This window comes from Homarus americanus, unplaced genomic scaffold (genome assembly GCF_018991925.1).
Source record: "Homarus americanus isolate GMGI-L3 unplaced genomic scaffold, GMGI_Hamer_2.0 scaffold19065, whole genome shotgun sequence".
Lineage (NCBI taxonomy): Eukaryota > Metazoa > Arthropoda > Malacostraca > Decapoda > Nephropidae > Homarus > Homarus americanus.
In genome coordinates this window covers 577710-597825 of record NW_024757463.1, presented here as the reverse complement: position 1 = coordinate 597825, position 20116 = coordinate 577710, and the positions used below count along the sequence as shown (strand labels likewise).

General features: G+C 37.0%; 1 protein-coding gene across 1 annotated transcript; it reads right to left on the bottom strand.

Annotated features, from left to right (window-relative positions):
* Positions 1 to 9598: 9598 nt before the first annotated feature.
* Positions 9599 to 13915, bottom strand: LOC121857502 (U-scoloptoxin(01)-Er1a-like). Its single transcript, XM_042353588.1, has 4 exons — positions 13907 to 13915; positions 13528 to 13631; positions 10586 to 10750; positions 9599 to 9879 (listed from the first exon to the last, which is right to left on the bottom strand). Coding segments are annotated over exons 1-4 (465 nt in total). The 5' UTR covers positions 13908 to 13915; the 3' UTR covers positions 9599 to 9684.
* Positions 13916 to 20116: the final 6201 nt, after the last annotated feature.

Genomic DNA, 20116 nt, shown 5'->3' with positions numbered 1-20116 from the left:
ATCATTGCTTCGTTCCGGTTACATCGTATTGCTGTATTGGGTTTTATATCTAGAAGTGTAAGTAACAAGAATTGCAGAGTCTTATTGCAACTATATCTTGCGCTAGTTAGGCACCTCGATTATGCGGTTCAGTTCTGGTGCTATTATAGAATGGATATCAATTCACTGGAGTCAGAGTGCAGCTAAGAATGACAAAAATGATTCCGGGACTAGAAACCTTCCATATCAGGATAGGTTAAAAGAAACTTAACTTGCATTCCCAAGAAAAGACGAAGAGTCTGGGGAGATATGATAGAAGTATTTAAGTGGGTGGGAATCAATAAAGGGATATAGATAAAGTTCTTATAATATCCGAGCAGGATGGACTCGGAGCAACGGATTCAAGTTGGATAAGTTTAGGTTTAGGAGGAGATAGGAAGAAACTGGTTCAAAAATGAAGTGGTGGACGAGTGGAACAAGCTAGCAACTTTGTAGTAAGTGCGGAACTCTGGAAAGTTTCAAAGAAGGCTGGATAGATTCATGGATGATAGAGAGTGGTAGTAACTCTCGACAGGAGCTGCCATGCACAGGCCAACCGGCCTTTGCAGACTCTTATTTTCCTATGTTTCTTATAAAAGTACTTGGGTTCATACAAAGGAGTGTTAGTTACAAGACTAGCGAGGTCATCTAAAACTGTATCTTCTTGTGAGACCACACCTGGATTACACAATTCAATTCTGGTCACCGTATTACAGAATGGATATAGAATCTTTGGAAAGAATTCAGAGGAGAATGACAAGACTAATCAGGGCATTAGGAACCTTGAGTACAGAGACAGGTTAAAGCATCTTAATTTACACTCCTCAAGAGACGTGGCGTGAGAGGCGATATGATAGAGGTGTATTAATGGAAGTCAGGGCTGAACAAAGGTGACATACAAAAGGTACTCAAACTATCCAACCAGGGGCTAACTTCGTAACAATGGTTTTAAATTAGACAAATTTAGATTTAGGCGTGAAATAGGTAAACATTGAGTAGTGGACAAGTGGAACAAGTTACCAAATATCATCATTAACTCGAATACGCTGGATAGCTTCAAACACAGGTTGGATGGATAGTATGAGCAATAGGGGTTGGGTGTAAACAGGACTGTCCAGTATGGGCCAATAGGCCTGCTGCAGTTTCCTCCATTCTTATGTTAGGTCAGGTCAGGTTAGGTTAGTTTTTAATAGTTTAATTGGTGTTTAATTAGCATTTACCCTATATTTTCCTCATCTTCAAGGCCATGGCCCACAGCTACTAGTACAAGTGTATGGCAATTATTCTAGTACAAGTGGCCATGGCCATAGCTACTAGTACAAGTGACCATGGCCATAGCTACTAGTACAAGTGGCCATATTACACTATCTAGTACAAGTGGCCATTTGCAATACAATACAAGTACATAAGCCAACTACTAGTACAAGTGGCCATGGCCACTAGCTACTAGTACAAGTGGCCATAACATAACTACTAGACAAGTAGCCACCCAACTACTAATACAAGTGTGTAGCCATAGCTACTAGTACAAGTGGCCATGGCCATAGCTACTATACAATGCCATGGCCACAACTACTAGTACCGTGTGCATAGCAACTACTAGCACAAGTAGCCAGGCCATAGCTACTAGTACAAGTGGCAGCAAGCTACTAATACAAGTATTATGTTATAACTCTAGTCAAGTGGCCATGGCCATAGCTACTAGTACAAGTGGCCAAGGCAAGCTACTAGTACAATGGCCATGGCCGCTAACTACTAGTACAAGTGGCCATAGCCATAACTACTAGCCAAGTGGCCATAGCCCATAACTACTAGTACCAAGTGGCCAAGGCCATAGCTACTAGTACAAGTGGCCATAACCATAGCTACTAGTACAAGTGGCCAAAACCGCTACTAGTACAAGTGGCCCCAGCCGCCAGCTACTAAACACAAGTAGCCATGGCCATAGCTACTAGTACAAGTGGCCTGTATAGCTACTAGTACAAGTAATAGCCGCAACTACTGACCTGATGGCCATAAGCTACTAACAAAAAGGCCAGCACTACTAGTGGCCATGGCCATAGCTACAACCAAGTATTCATATACATAACTACTAGTACAAGTGGCCATAGCCATAGCTACTAGTACAAGTGGCCAAGGCCATAACTACTAGTACAAGTGGCCCAAGCCCATAGCTACTAGTACAATGACCATATCACATAGCTACTAGTACAAGTAGCCGAACCGCCAACTACTAGTACAAGTAGCCATAGCTACAACTATAATATAAGTAGCCATAACCCCTTAACTACTAGTACAAGTAGCCAAAACCATAACTACTAGTACAAGTATTACTTATTACATAACTACTAGTACAAGTAGCCATATAACTACTAATACAAGTGGCAAAACCATAACTACTAGTACAAGTAGGCCATAAGCCATAGCTACTAGTACAAGTATATGTGCATATATCCATAACCACTCTACTAGTACAAGTGGCCATGTACATAACTACTAGTACAATGTACATAGCCACTAGCTACTAGTACAAGTGGCCCATAGCCATAGCTACTAGTACAAGTGGCCATGGCCATAGCTACTAGTACAAGTGGCCATGGCCATAGCTACTAGTACAAGTGGCCAAGGCCATAGCTACTAGTACAAGTGGCCAAGGCCATAGCTACTAGTACAAGTGGCCATGGCCATAGCTACTAGTACAAGTGGCCATGGCCATAGCTACTAGTACAAGTGGCCAAGGCCATAGCTACTAGTACAAGTGGCCATGGCCATAGCTACTAGTACAAGTGGCCAAGGCCATAGCTACTAGTACAAGTGGCCATGGCCATAAATACCCATCTACCACAGAAACAAAAATATATTTGTCTAAAGCATCCAAAAATATATAATTAACACCTATTTAACTTATTAATTACCCATTATGGCATAAAATAACAATTTATAAATAATCCAATAATTTAACTCATAACTCTTAAATAATTTAACTGATATTAATTTACCTTAATAATTATACCTACTAGAATTAAATTAAACCAGAATTATCGACAAAAAATAATAATAATTAATCAATATTTACTTTTTGGTTTATATCTTATTAATTTAATTTCTTCACGTGGTTTCAAGGAGACAATCCAACTAGGCCTATCAAATACCAACTAGGCCTATCAAATAGAGGGTCTTAAGAACCTTGTCTGGACGATCTTGTTAACTCGTCTCCTGGTATTAATTATCCTCAAAATTATAAGCAATTCAATTAAACCTGCTAAATTATCCTCAAAATTATAAGCAATTCAATTAAACCTGCTAAATTATCCTCAAAATTATAAGCAATTCAATTAAACCTGCTAAATTATCCTCAAAATTATAAGCAATTCAATTAAACCTGCTAAATTATCCTCAAAATTATAAGCAATTCAATTAAACCTGCTAAATTATCCTCAAAATTATAAGCAATTCAATTAAACCTGCTAAATTATCCTCAAAATTATAAGAAATTCAATTAAACCTGCTAAATTATTCTCAAAATTATAAGCAATTCAATTAAACCTGCTAAATTATCCTCAAAATTATAAGCAATTCAATTAAACCTGCTAAATTATCCTCAAAATTATAAGCAATTCAATTAAACCTGCTAAATTATCCTCAAAATTATAAGCAATTCAATTAAACCTGCTAAATTATCCTCAAAATTATAAGCAATTCAATTAAACCTGCTAAATTATCCTCAAAATTATAAGCAATTCAATTAAACCTGCTAAATTATCCTCAAAATTATAAGAAATTCAATTAAACCTGCTAAATTATCCTCAAAATTATAAGCAATTCAATTAAACCTGCTAAATTATCCTCAAAATTATAAGCAATTCAATTAAACCTGCTAAATTATCCTCAAAATTATAAGCAATTCAATTAAACCTGCTAAATTATCCTCAATTCAATTATAAGCAAATTATCCTCAAAATTATAAGCAATTCTTAAACCTGCTAAATCCTCATTATAAGCAATTCAATTAAACCTGCTAAATTATCCTCAAAATTATAAGCAATTCAATTAAACCTGCTAAATTATCTACGTTAATATAAGATAAATTTAAAAAAAATTAATAAATCAACTTTTATTCTTAGTTAGTTTGTATGTGATGGCCCGTGTTGGTATGTGATGGCCAGGGTTGGTACATGTGTTGGTATGTGATGGCCCGAAGTTGGTATGTGATGGCCAGGGTTGGTATGTGATGGCCCGGTGGTGTGTGATGGCCCGTGTTGGTATGTATGGCCCCCGTGTTGGTATGTGATGGCCGTGGGGTATGTGATGGCCCGTGTTGGTATGCTGATGGCCCTGTTGGTATGTGATGGCCGTGTTGGTATGTGATGGCCCGTGCTGGTATGTGATGGCCCGTGCTGGTATATGATGGCCCGTGTTGGTATGTGATGGCCCGTGTTGGTATGTGATGGCCCGAGTTGGTATGTGATGGCCCGAGTTGTTGGTGATGGCCCGTGGTATGTGATGGCCCGATGGTGGCCGTGTTGGTATGTGATGGCCCGTGTTGGTATGTGATGGCCCGTGTTGGTATGTGATGGCCCGAGGTTGGTATGAGTTATTATAGATATTTAATAACGGCAGAGTATACTTACAGGTTATATGTAGGGAATAATGGGTGGAATAAGGCCGTTTGTTATCCTCCTACGGTTGTCTGACCTCCTCCTCCTGCGGCTGTTGGAGTGGAACTGACGGAGTGGCCGACAGCAGGGTTGCCAACTCGGGTCTTCAAATGTCGCTAGGCTGGTACCTAAAAGTAGCTAAATGTCGCTAAATCTTCCATGGAAAGTCGCTAGCTATTATTTCTCCCCTTCAGTAATTCGATGCAAATAATATTTTCATAATGCCGACTATAATGGACGGAGTATAAATAAAATGCATTATGTAAAAATAAAAATATTATTTTTTTTAAAGTTTAATGTGCACACTTACCTATTATTCAATAGTAATTACATCCCAGTCCTCTTGGTAGTGTGAACAACTGTAGAGGTGGAAGCATGTCAAGTGCTTGGTTCAGGTTCTCTTGTAACTGTATGCCTCCACAGTTCCTATCTTTCTTAAAATATCACTAGGAAGTTCATAACAGGTGTTCTGTCTTTTTAACCCATACTTTATTGTAAGAATTGCCTTTAATGTCGATAGTTTCATTTTGTTGCGCAATTTTGATTTCACAAAGTTCATATTACTAAATGTGCGCTCTACATCTGCGTTTGAATGCGGAAGAGATAAGGCAGCGAGTGCTTCAGCCAGATCATGGTAAGGGTTTTCACCTGTCGCATCTCTGTAATTTGCCACTTCTGACCACAATTTTAGGGTGTTAGATGTTTCTGTCCAGATTGTGGGATGCAGTTTTTTCCACTGGAAATCAATCTTGGTAAGGGTGCTGGAATCTTCTGTAAATAAGTGTGCCAAACCAAGTATATCTGATTTAATAGGCTTCAAGCATTCATCGGCACTCAGAAAAGATATAGACTGCAGCACACGAATGTTGTCAGGTAAGAGTTGACCAAGTTGTTTTATGAGTTCAACCCGTTCAAATGTATTGTCCCTGTAACCCCGTTGCTATATATTATGGCTCGAAATTAGGAAAACCGAGTTGTCATGGACAGTCCAAAAGTATCCAGAAAGTCGCTAGACTTCTGTGGATATCTCTAGAGTTGAGACAAGTCGCAAATCGCTCTAAAATGTCGCTAGAAAAAAACCAAAAGCTCTAGATCTAGCTACAAAGTCGCTAAGTTGGCAACTCTGGCCGAGTGGGTAGGGATGAAGGTCTATGTTGAAAATATTACCACGAACACAATATCTAATTTATTTTTTTATAACTAAATTTTAGGTTAATTTAATAATATAAAAGACAATTATAATTACATTTTATAATTATTACAACTTGTGTGTGGCCAGTTGTTATTATGGGCACACAAACGGACGGACATCTCACACTCACGATAGAAACTCACTATGTTCTTTCTGTATATATATATTGTTGTTCAGCTCAGTGTTTAGAAGTGACTCGGTGAGGAGAAACTTACTCAGAGGTCCTGTAGTGGATTTCTCCCCTGAGTAGCCGACCCCACCAATTCCCCAGTGTATGCCTCGTGGTCTGGGTCAACCAGCGCCGCCATACACCACGGAGCGGGGGTCAACTACTAAGCCACGCCAACCCCCCGCTATTTAAGACCTGACCTCGTGGTGACCTGTCTCTCCCTCCACCTGCCTGGCGGCCCTCGTTCCCTGCCGCTGTGTACTATCCCCTTACCAAATAGTCTTGTTTCATTTTTTACACCAATTATTTTCTCGATTTATTATCTAATTATTATTATATTTATGAGTTATTATCATTTTCTCTCTTATATTGTTTTTATTAAATAATTTTCCCACGACCATCAATAAGGTAAATAACAGACATTGTACTATCCATTTCTAATAAAACCGTCTAATTAAATTATTGTACATCAAAACAAAAGCACAAGAAATAAATAAAAGCCGAGAAAATACAAAAAAATACAATAATATTTCACCACCAAAACAAAATACAAATTATAATATTATTTTTAATGGATAGCTTTAATATTCTCTACGTGAGATTAGTTTTCGTCGTTTTAAATTTATCAAAAATATATATTAGCCAAAAATACATTACCATTACTAAAGTTTTAGGTCAATAGACATAAATAGATAGACACTGAAGTTAAAAAGCAATATATCCAAGCTGGCTGGCTGTGCTGTGTGACGTCATAGCCATTGAGATGACGTCATGATCTTATTGTGACGTAAGAATGTCATGGGCTTCCATATGACGTCACCAGAGTGTTTGAATGGTGTAATGACGTCATAATATCGTTCTACACTCATATTACGTTATAATAGTGTTTCAACGTTATTATTACTTCATTACAATATTGAAAACATTACAAAGAAGTGGTAGAATTTTTCACTTAATTCAAAATTTAATCAACATTGAATACTGAGCTCACAAGACAATAAATATCAACACACAAAGAAAGTTTGATTTAATATCACAATCATCCAAGCTCTATTGAATACAGAATAAGAATCCTTTTCAATAATATTATTTAAACTATTAAACTAAAAATAAAATAAAGCTTGAGACATATTTTAAACATATCTAATTTGATCCAAGTTTTGCCATTTCGTGCGGGATGATTTTTTTTAGGTCTGGTAATACTGTCCTCTTCACTGATGCATTATGGTCGTCATTCCACTGATGCATTATGGTCGTCATTCCACTGATGCATTATGGTCGTCATTCCACTGATGCATTATGGTCGTCATTCCACTGATGCATTATGGTCGTCATTCCACTGATGCATTATGGTCGTCATTCCACTGATGCATTATGGTCGTCATTCCACTGATGCATTATGGTCGTCATTCCACTGATGCATTATGGGTCCTGTTTGTTTACCTCCGTTGGCGCCAAATTTAGTATTATAGAAGCTCTCGTCATGGATATTTTTTCCTCCAAAGTCTCCCGGGATTTCTTAATTTATTTTAGTGGGGAGGAGAAAATTTGGCAAAATATAAGTACTTGTGGGAAGCTTGTTACATTAAAGAAACAAGTATAGTTACTAATTGCAATATGTTTAAATGCTGAGGGATAGAACAGAAGAACAGTTGAAGAAGATTTGGGAACGAATTAATAAAGTAAATAAAAAAAACTATATATATATATTTTGTAGGTTAGATTAAAGAGGGTGCAGATGACTATAATCTCTGAGACAACTAACTTAATTCAGTTATATGGGAGGTAGAGACTTCTAATTTGGCTCCCAGCTCACAAGTTACATAATATAACCAAATGTTACAGTTTTCGGTATTATCGTCTCGGTTTATTTTAAGTAAAGGTTATGTTTTGAGACGATTTTCTCCCAGTGACATTTGCCTCTATCCATTGGAATATTTCTAGGCAAGAACGTCACTAGTTTATATTTTCCTGACAGAAACTCACTAAAAAGTTTAATAAATTACCGTAAATGTTCTTACCAGATTAATACTAGCGTTAGTAAGATGGGATGACTACAGCAGCTTGCATTTGGCAGTAACAAATTGACAGGCATATGACAGAGAACACAGCTTTTGCACTGTCATAATATGGGCCGTAAAACCAATAATGTAAAAAAAATACATTTGTAAAATTACCAATACGTGTTTCTTTGTACGTTAATCGTATTGACTATAAATATTCAATAAAACTAACAAAATAATTATGAAGAGGTTGGCGAAAAGCATCTCATAGCCACCTCTTCAAAGTTATAAGACAAAATATTCTCCCCCTACAATAAACTACTAAATTAAATACAAGCAAACACACATAAATACCTAATTACATCACATAGTTGGCAATTCAACGAGAAATAAATCGTTAACATAAAGGGAAATAGTGGTAACTGGTCCACCGTTGTGACTCAGAGCCTAAAGACGGGTTATAGTCGAGAGAAAATTCCCCAAGTTTATATTTTCAAAGCAATCAGTCGTCTGGGCTATAATTGGTGATGATAGGCCACCGCAATTATTAAAAGGGGCAGTCATAGGTCATCAGAGTCAATTATATATTAATTATATTACTTTTTATCCATTAATCTTGCATTACGTCATGATATGTAATAGATGAAGAGGAAATCAGCTCTGTGATTGGCTGTACTTTGACTCATAGGTTCGATAATAACCAATCATGACCATTGTTTACCCTCTAGCTCCACCCCCCCACAGGAGAATAAGGCCACGTGATTGGTTGCTTTGAAAAGTAGCTCAGGTAACACTTATAAATTCATAGTTAAATAAATAAAAACACACTCAAACCCACACAAACACTATCTAAACCCACACAAACACTATCTAAACCCACACAAACACTATCTAAACCCACACAAACACTATCTAAACCCACACAAACACTATCTAAACCCACACAAACACTATCTAAACCCACACAAACACTATCTAAACCCACACAAACACTATCTAAACCCACACAAACACTATCTAAACCCACAAACACTATCTAAAACTATCTAAACCCAAACACTATCTAAACCCACACAAACACTATCTAAACCCACACAAACACTATCTAAACCCACACAAACACTATCTAAACCCACACAAACACTATCTAAACCCACACAAACACTATCTAAACCCACACAAACACTATCTAAACCCACACAAACACTATCTAAACCCACACAAACACTATCTAAACCCACACAAACACTATCTAAACCCACAACACCACACACCAACACTATCTAAACCCACACACACACACTAAACACAGCACACATATCAAACCCACACAAACACTATCTAAACCCACAAACACACTAAACACAGCCCACACAAACCCACACAAACACTATCTAAACCCACACAAACACTATCTAAACCCACACAAACACTATCTAAACCCACACAAACACTATCTAAACCCACACAAACACTATCTAAACCCACACAAACACTATCTAAACCCACACAAACACTATCTAAACCCACACAAACACTATCTAAACCCACACAAACACTATCTAAACCCACACAAGCACACTCAAACCCACACAAACACACTCAAACCCACACAAACGCATTCAAACACCTTTATCACCTCACTCAAACATAACTAATCCTAATTTCCTTGGGTTCAGGATCTTTGTAAATATATTCATTGAGGAAATAGAAGTCAACAGCCTTGTTACAGTCCACATTGAACCACAGGTCACAGATGAAATACTCCTGGTGGAATACTGTTCCATTGGGGCAGAGGAACGAGTGGACGTGGCCATCGTGAAGGCACATATGGTACACCTGTGGGGGCGGGTGGTGTGATTAAATGAGAAATAATAGGGAATAATAACAAATAATAACAAATAATAGTAAACTAGGTCTCTTCTAACCTACTTTGACCTGATTTCACATAGCAAACTAGCTTTCTATTACGCTATTTAACCTAACTTAACCCTAATCTGACTTTAATCTATCTATCTATCAAATCATCTTTATATAAACAAATAAAAATCAACAACAACAACAACAGGGGCTTCAGGGTTCAAACTAGTCAGACATACAGACAATAATAACCTCTATACCAGGTGTTATAAAGGTTAAAGTTCAAGGGATCAAAATAATTTACAAAAGATGAAAGCCCTTTGTAATTTGGAAAAGATGCTACGTCATGGCGCTTGTGACGTCATGGAGGGTTGTGACGTCATGGAGTGTTGTGACGTCATGGAAGGTTGTGACGTCATGGGAGATTGTGACGTCATGGAGGGTTGTGACGTCATGGGAGATTGTGACGTCATGGAGGGTTGTGACGTCATGGGAGATTGTGACGTCATGGGGGGTTGGTGACGTCACGCGGGAAAATGATGTTTTTGTTGTTTTTTGGAGCGAAATTTCCTGCTGCCAAGGAGAGAGAGAGAGAGAGAGAGAGAGAGAGAGACGGAAGGAAGTCAATGTTCTGTGTAGGAAAGACAGACAGACAGACAGACAGACAGATTGACCTCACACTGACCTGACAGGCAGCATCGGGGTCAGCATAGATCCCCGGTAAGAGGTCAACACAGGTGAATTTTGTATCGGGTACTTGTCTTAGAGTTGGGTAGTCCTGACCAGCTATGCCGAAGATACAATCAGCATCAGGGTCGTTATCTGTTGACTGGCAGCGGTAGTCGTACACCTGCTGAGAGAGAGAGAGAGAGAGAGAGAGAGTGAGAGAGAGAGAGAGAGAGTGAGAGAGAGAGAGAGAGAGAGAGAGAGAGAGAGAGAGAGAGAGAGTTTGCATTATTAGATCCATACATTCAATATAAAAATCTATTCACGTATTATATATTTATCCCATTAAAACAATTATTATCTACGTTATTAATTAATATAAACGTAATTTATATATAAGCATTCGACGATATGATCAAAGACTATAAAAAGAAAGACAGGAAAGTGCCTATGTTTATCACTGAGATCTGATCAACGCCATCTGTTGGTAACGCGGCTAACTACAACCCCGAGGCGTCTGAGGGTATGTTTCCATGGTAACCAGCGGAGTGAGCTTTTGTTTTACGTTGTTATATATTATAGATAATTTACTATGTTATATTGTATGTGTGGATACTGACACATATTATATCACACAGTAATTTCTATATGATCAATGATATATAACAACGTAAGACAAAAGCTCATCTGTTTTGGCCAATATAATATATGTGGCTTATGAGGTTTTCGCCATAATTTCATGTTATTGTTTTTGACCATAGCAAAGTGACGTCACAAACACTAGCCAATCAAAAGGACCGACGGGATTAAAAAGGAGGAGCTAAAGTGATGACGTATCGTGATAAATGGTCTAATGTTCTAATGAGATTCACGAACAGAAAAATCTAATAATTTTTTTTTTCAGAAATAATTAATCCAAACGTAATCAACCTGATAAAAAAATAAAATAACAATTACAAAATATAATAAATTAGGTTAAGTTATGTTTAATTTGTTAATATTAGATAAAAATAATAATATGGTTTTGCAGAATTGTTCGTGGAATTTCCGAGCAACAAAGTCAACAATCACTCCACACTCCTGGGCAAAAATGGCGGGAAAGGACGGACTTCAAGTTTATGTTATTTCGTCGAATTTTGACATTTTTCCAAACTTTACGAACTTTTACAATATCATAACTTAATTATAAAAGTATTATTAATATAGTGAGCGATAAAACAAGACTCGAAATAGCCAATAGGAGCTAAAAATAGTGTTTGAAATTAGTTTAATTCCCCAACACCAGCAGCTTGGAACTACATCAAGGTTAGTTAGTTAATCACCTAATTATACCCATTTAACATTAACATATAAACACAATGTATATAATAAATGTCTTTTTTGTATATTAGATGTTAAATTTAACCCGATATTAGCGATATTTTGCGAAAGATAATAAACTTTTTAGCTAAGGGTGAAACCATGATAATAAGGTATTCTAACCTAACCTAACCCTAACCTAACCTAACCCTAACCTAACCTAATTCTAACCTAACCTAACCCTAACCTAACCTAACCCTAACCTAATTCTAACCCTAACCTAACGTAACTCTAACCTAATTCTAACCTATCTAATTTAAATACCTGCTAATATAAACTATAAACACTAAATATTTAATTACGATTTTAATAAGGAATATATATATATATAAATTAATGTGTATAATTTTATGTAGTAATTTAAGTGTCAAAGTAATATGTATCTTCGTTACTTTTTTAATACTTTCGTGTGTTACTTTTTATTGTGATTTACTTTTTTTGTTACTTATGAGAATACCTTTTTACTTTCGTATTTAAACATCTTTTTTTTAGTTATGTTAATTTTATACTTTGAAACGTTACTTTTTTACTTAAACTAATTATTTTTTAGCTACTTTTTATGTTTAAGTGAGATTATTCTTACTTTCGTCCCTAAACACGCTACTTTTTGCTACTTTTTACCTCAACGTCGAAAAAAATACTCCAATCGTTACTTTTAAACCTTCAAATGCTACTTTTTAACCCAATAAGTGAAAATACTCTTACTTTCGTTCCTTAACACGCTACTTATTGCAATAGCGTTGGAAATGTCTTGTGGCGTTTCTTGTGCACGTAATTGAGGCAGTGCAACACGCAATACGAGTTACTGGACTAAATGAAGTTTTGGAAAGTATTTATTTGTAATTTCTAATGTAATTTTGCTATTTTTGGGGGGATTTTTATTATTATTATTTTTATTATTTTTGTTATTATTATTTTTATTATTATTATTATTATTATTATTATTATTGTTATTTTCCTCTGTATGTTTATGCATGTGTGTGTGTGTATCCTAACCTAACCTAACCCAAGTCTCTGAACCCCTTCACTAACTATAACTCAAAGTTTAAGTAGTTTTTCCTCACCACAAAAGTATTAAAAAGTTCTCCAAATATATCCACAAGTACTAAAAATTTTAATATATGCAAATTCTCGCTTAATATTCACCCAATTAGATTCAAATTTGGTACACTAATGAACCATGTTATTATACACAGTTGTTCTTCTATGGTCAGATCCGATACGACGCGACAGTTCTCCCCTGAGTGGCGCTAAGTTAATTTTTTTTGGCGCGAATGTGTTTCCCAATCTGCCCATTGTTTGTCCAGTCGTATCTTCCCTCTCCTCCTCCCCTCCCAGACAGACAGACACACACACACACACACACACACACACACACACAAAATTAGACAGACACAATGATTCAGACACAAAAATTTAGACAGACAGACACAAATTTAGACAGACAGAGAGTGGGACAGACAGACAGACAGAGGGAAAGACAGACAGACAGACAGACAGAGGGACAGACAGACAGACACAGACAGACACAGACAGACAGACAGACAGACAGAGGGACAGACAGACAGAGAGAGAGACAGACAGAGAGACAGACAGACTTACCTGCGGCGGAGAGTCTGGGGAATAATCAGCCACAGCAGTGTTACCAACGCCCACCACCATCGCCACCACCGTCAGTGTTGCCAACGACTGCCCTAACCACCTCACTAAACAAGACATTATTTTTAGTGTTTTTTTTTGTTTTTGTTATATTGTTTTTTTGTTGTTTGTTTGTGTTTTTTTTATTAATTTTTTTATTTTTTTCTTAGTTTTTATTTTTATTATTATTATTATTATTATTATTTTTTGGTGTGTGTGTGTGTGTGTGTGTGTGTGTGTGTGTGTGTGTGTGTGTGTGTGTGTGTGTGTATGTGTTTTATTATCATCATTATTATCAAAATACTTAAAATATACCCAAAAATAAGTCAAAATTTTTACTTACTTTTTATATAATTTCAAAGTCTTGAAAAAAATCTACAAACTTTGGGGAATTTGTTTATAATTTTTAACCTGAAAAATATGAAAAAATATTAAAACTTTACGAAAATTGTGGAAGTATTGACAAAATATGGAGCCCCAGTACTGCAGAGATACCAAATACTGAATCCTAACACTGGGGTCCCTAATAGCACTGGGGTCCTATGCTGGGGTCTATTAGTACTGGGGTCTATTAGTACTGGGGTCTATTAGTACTGGGGTCTAATAACACTGGGGTCTAATAGCACTGGGGTCTAATAGCACGGGTCTAATAGCACGGGTCTAATAGCACTGGGGTCTATTGGTACTGGGGTCTAATAGCACTGGGGTCTAATAGCACTGGGGTCTAATAGCACTGGGGTCTAGCCTTTGAGGGTCCTAATCACTGGAGTCTAATAGTGCTACAGGTCTAATAGCACTGGGGTCTATTAGAACTGGGGCCGATGGATATCTGCCAAGGTACAGTGCCATATCCACAATCCGTATATTTGGCACCAGTCACTCAGTGCCAGCCTCCGAGTGCCAATTCCTTTCCCAGTATTGGCCAACGTCTGTGTTTTACCGCCTATTACCCATTGAGAAAGGCCGCTGATTTATCCTGAGTATGAACAGCGGCCCTATTTTTCATAATATTATCGCCAAGTTGTTGTTGTTTTTATTCTAGTATAAACAACGTCTTTTTTTATTCTAGTATGAACAACGTCTTTTTTTATCCTAGTATGAACAACGTCTTTTTTATTCTAGTATAAACAACGTCCTAAGTTTTTTTTTCTAGTATGAACAACGTCTTTTTTTTTATTCTAGTACGATCAAGAATTGAGATTTTTTTATCCTAGTAGTAACGAGACTTGAGTGGGCAGGTTAACTTACAACATTAGGAATTAACGTGATGTTGAAATTATACCAGGAACTTGATCTGTTTGTTGTGTAAACTGACTTTGAGTTAATTTAGTTTAATAATTACACTGTTTAGGTATATTGTATGTATACCTACACTGTCTAGATTAGGTTAAGTTAAATTAGATTAAATTATAATAGAAGGGTTTAAATAGCATAGATTAAGTTAATTGTTTGTGTAAAAATAAAATAACTTAATAAAAAACTAAAAAAAAATAAAATATACATCGATTTTACATATATATAAATCATACAAATTCTTACGACATGGCGAAATTTTAAACCTAAATTTTAAACCTTATTTAAATCCACTATACACACACGAACACACGAGAGGTCACGGACGTCCTCTTAGTACGACGGCCAGAGCCACACTGAAAGGGAGAGTGACTATAGGTGGGGTCTGAGGTGAACTCGCGTGACCATCTCTGTGTTTTTGTTTCACTTGATTATATACATTTCTCATTAAGTTTCGTTTCTATCAAATATATCGGTTTATGGTCATTTTAACATGTTTTTTCGATTGTAATTTAAGGTTTATTATTTTTTCTAGTTAATTATTTATTTTTTGATTAGTTTTCGATGGAATTAGTGATTATATATTGATTTTAAATAATTTTCTTAGGTTGATAAATTTGCAAAATGAAATCCAAACCAAATGAATTGTATATTTATATTGTTGTTGTATTTAAGGTAATGTTTAGGTTTTATCGATGTTCAGATGTTATAGATGTTGTTATAAATAGTGAATGACGTCACTGATCTAATTCCTACATAAGTGGGAGGGATTCTCAAAGATATTCAGTCAAGGTGAACGACTTCTGGAGCGTCCCACTTTCTCCCGCGCGAAGGGTTTGGTCGCTTAAACTCCGATGTGTCTTAACCATTCAACATCGCATCATTTCACTCCATTTCGTAATAAAATCGATTTATTTTTACTCAAACCACCTTAATTATCGTGATATTTAATCGTTTTATATATTAATTAGAATAAATATAATATATTTTTGATATTATTATAACTTGGATTAATATAGAAGATTAAATAATATGAATTGAGTTTGTAAATTTAATCCACGAACGAAAGCCAAGGGGCGTGGTCGCTTACACACCAATCATGACTTACCATTGTAAATAATAACATTCCAATACGTTTCGGAATGAATGCTTCACTTTCCTCATAAAAAAAACTTAACAAAAACTAATTTCAACTAATGAATACCACACAAACCAGATTATATAAAATACCATAGATGTTATAGATAATATAGGCGGTTATATATGAGTTATATTAATGGTGTTATAGGTGATTCTAGTGAGTGAACGATGGTTAATGGAGAGGTTACGGTGTAGCTGGGGACAAGGTGAAGTTATTTCATTGTTATGAGAAGGAACGTATTATGAAAGTGATTACTGAAGCTCTATTAGAAAATCTGCAACACCACGGATTCACCAACAATCACGAAAAATCACGAAAAATCACGAACAATCACCAACAATCACCAACAATCACCAACAATCACCAAAAATCTCCCCAAATCACCAAAATTTTTACGATGATATGTCGTGTGTAAAGTATTTCTCATGTTTAAGTTTCTACCTTTACTTTCATGTGTGAATTTGATTGTCTCACTTAAACTACGACACAAAGATGGATTCTGAAAGGATTCTTAACTTAGGAACCTTTGAGAATCCATTTGTGTGTGGTAGCTTAAGTGAGTCAGTTAGATACGTTCTCACATCACCAGTTAGGAGGAAAACTTAACGTAGGAACCTTTGAGAATCCATCTTTGTGTGGTAGCTTAAGTGAGTCAGTTAGATACGTTCTCACATCACCAGTTTGGAGGAAAACTTAACGTAGGAACCTTTGAGAATCCATCTTTGTGTGGTAGCTTAAGTGAGTCAGTTAGATACGTTCTCACATCACCAGTTAGGAGGAAAACTTAACGTAGGAACCTTTGAGAATCCATCTTTGTGTGGTAGCTTAAGTGAGTCAGTTAGATACGTTCTCACATCACCAGTTAGGAGGAAAACTTAACGTAGGAACCTTTGAGAATCCATCTTTGTGTGGTAGCTTAAGTGAGTCAGTTAGATACGTTCTCACATCACCAGTTAGGAGGAAAACTTAACGTAGGAACCTTTGAGAATCCATCTTTGTGTGGTAGCTTAAGTGAGTCAGTTAGATACGTTCTCACATCACCAGTTAGGAGGAAAACTTAACGTAGGAACCTTTGAGAATCCATCTTTGTGTGGCAGCTTAAGTGAGTCAGTTAGATACGTTCTCACATCACCAGTTAGGATGAAAACTTAACGTAGGAACCTTTGAGAATCCATCTTTGTGTGGCAGCTTAAGTGAGTCATTTAGATACGTTCTCACATCACCAGTTAGGAGGAAAACTTAACGTAGGAACCTTTGAGAATCCATCTTTGTGTGGCAGCTTAAGTGAGTCAGTTAGATACGTTCTCACATCACCAGTTAGGAGGAAAATTGAACTTAAGAACCTTTGAGAATCCATCTTTGTGTGGTAGCTTAAGTGAGTCAGTTAGATACGTTCTCACATCACCAGTTAGGAGGAAAATTGAACTTAGGAACCTTTGAGAATCTATCTTTGTGTGGTAGCTTTAGTGAGTCAGTTAGATACGTTCTCACATCACCAGTTAGGAGGAAAATTGAACTTAGGAACCTTTGAGAATCTATCTTTGTGTGGTAGCTTTAGTGAGTCAGTTAGATACGTTCTCACATCACCAGTTAGGAGGAAAAATTGAACTTAGGAACCTTTGAGAATCCATCTTTGTGGTAGCAAGTGAGTCCAGTTGGATACGTTCTCACATCACCAGTTAGGAGGAAAATTGAACTTAGGAACCTTTGAGAATCCATCTTTGTGTGGTAGCTTAAGTGAGTCAGTTAGATACGTCCTCACATCACCAGTTAGGAGGAAAATTGAACTTAGGAACCTTTGAGAATCCATCTTTGTGTGGTAGGTTGTGAGTCAGTTAGATGTCCTCACATCACCAGTTAGGAGGAAAACTTAACGTAGGAACCTTTGAGAATCCATCTTTGTGTGGTAGGTTATGAGTCAGTTAGATACGTTCTCACATCACCAGTTAGGAGGAAAACTTAACGTAGAACCTTGAGAATCCATCTTTTGTGGTAGCTTATGAGTCAGTTAGATACGTTCTCACTCACCAGAGAGAGAGAAAGAGAGGAGAGAGAGAGAGAAGAGAGAGAGAGAGAGAGAGAGAGAGAGAGAAAAAATTATTATTATTATTATTATTATTGTTATTGTTATTATATCAGCCATCATACTGTCCATTTGTCTGTCTGTCAATGTAACAGATCTTCCGTCCGTCTGTCTGTCTGTTAATCCCTATGAGAGGTCGCTAAATACTTGACCTTTCTAAACAAGGGTTGACCTCTCCTTGCTTGACCTTATATGGATCAAAGTTCAAGAGCATTGTGGGTGTGTTATCTTGTTGTTATCATCATCATCACTACAATAACACCCTAAAATAACACCTTCCACCCAAGAACAATAGACCTTTTAGAAATACTTACAGATATGTGATGAATACAGAGAAAGTTTATTACACCCTGACCCCGTGTTCCAATACTTCTTGTGACGTCATCGACTGTAGGAGCGGGACTTGTTTTTATAAGGTCATCCGGATTGAGTAATTTTTTGGAGGTGTTTTTGTAGAGGAATCCGGATTTTTTTTGTTTTTAATGGATTTTGAGTGGTTGGTTGGGTGTGAGAGAGAGAGAGAGAGAGAGAGATCTTTACGTAACTCTCTCTCTCTCTCTCACCTTCACCTTGCCCTACTAACGTCAGTGTCAGGTGATAAACGCTAACAAGTTGATGACGTCACCATACTACCTGTTTGATGACGTCACTAATCGGACCAGCTGCTCGGTGACGTCCCACAGATGAGAGAGAGAGAGAGAGAAAAAAAAAGAGAGAGAGAGTGGAATAAAGGTGGAATAGGAAGAGAGAGAGAGGAGGCTATATTTGAGGAGAGAAGAGAGAGAGAGAAAAAAAAAGAGAGAGAGTCAAACTCACCTCAAGGTCGAAAATTTAGAAAGTGAACCGAGAAACAGAGGAGGAAATTACAACCTGATGAATAAGGAAAATAACCTAACCTAACCTAACACTAACCAAACCTAACCTAACACTAACCTAACCAAACACTAACCCAACCAAACCTAACCTAACCAAACCCAAACCTAACCTAACCTAACCTAACCAAACCTAATATTTCCTAACCTAAACCCAACCCATTACACTCAGACCAGGAGGGTGAAATTGGGTAATGGGGAATCAGTAGAGGAAGGAGGATGTGTGTGTGTGTGTGTGTGTGTGTGTGTGTGTGTGTGTGTGTGTGTGTGTGTGTGTGAAAATAAGGATGCATGGGTGGATTGTGTATGTATGTATGTAAGTATTTTTCCAGACCTCTCCTCCCTCCTCCCTCCTCCCTCCCTCCTCCTCCTCCTCCTCCTCCTCCTCCTCCTCCCTCCCTCCCTCCCTCCCTCTACCTATAGTGTGTTGTAATCAGTAACCATTTGAAAGGTGAATTCCAGGTAAGGTTAGAGAGAGAGAGAGAGAGAGAGAGAGAGAGAGAGAGGAGAGAGAGAGAGAGAGAGAGTACACGCCTATGTATGGATGTATGTGTGTGTATGCATGTATGTATGTATCCCCCGACTACCTGTTTAAGCCCCTATCTGGCCCCACTACCTGTTTCTATCCCTACCTGGCCCCACTCCCTGTTCCTACCCCTACCTGGCCCCAACCCTGTTCCTGCCCCTACCTGGCCCCATTACCTGTGCCTCTTTCCTGTTAAACCGAAATTCATAAAAATGGTCAGTTTCTTAAGACAATTAGTTGTGTGTGTGTATGTGTGTGTGTGTGTGTGTGTGTGTGTGTGTATAATTTTCCTCAATACAGACATATATTTTCACTTAATCAACATCAATTTAAGAATATAACCCAAATGGCGCTAACTTTACACTATGCCTTGAGTTATAATGTGTTTACAACTCTGATATAACCTAAAATAAATCATAATTATATGTTTTCGTTACTTTAGTTAGCCTAAGTTATATCGTAAGAAAAACGGAGGTAAGATGAGAGGGTTTAGGTAACTAAAGTAAATCGGTTATGTTTATATTTATGTTAATTTTATCGTGTTCGTCACTGATCAGTTTGTTTAATGGTTATGGTTGTTACGTCTCTGTCAGCACTGTTGGCAAGTACTGGGCATGTACTGGTTCTCTGTCACGCAC

Coding starts and splice junctions, on each gene's coding strand:
- LOC121857502 (XM_042353588.1), bottom strand. Junction 10,751..13,527: donor CCCCAGACTCTCCGCCGCAG/GTAAGTCTGTCT, acceptor CTCTCTCAGCAG/GTGTACGACTACCGCTGCCA. Junction 9,880..10,585: donor ACCCCGATGCTGCCTGTCAG/GTCAGTGTGAGG, acceptor CCGCCCCCACAG/GTGTACCATATGTGCCTTCA.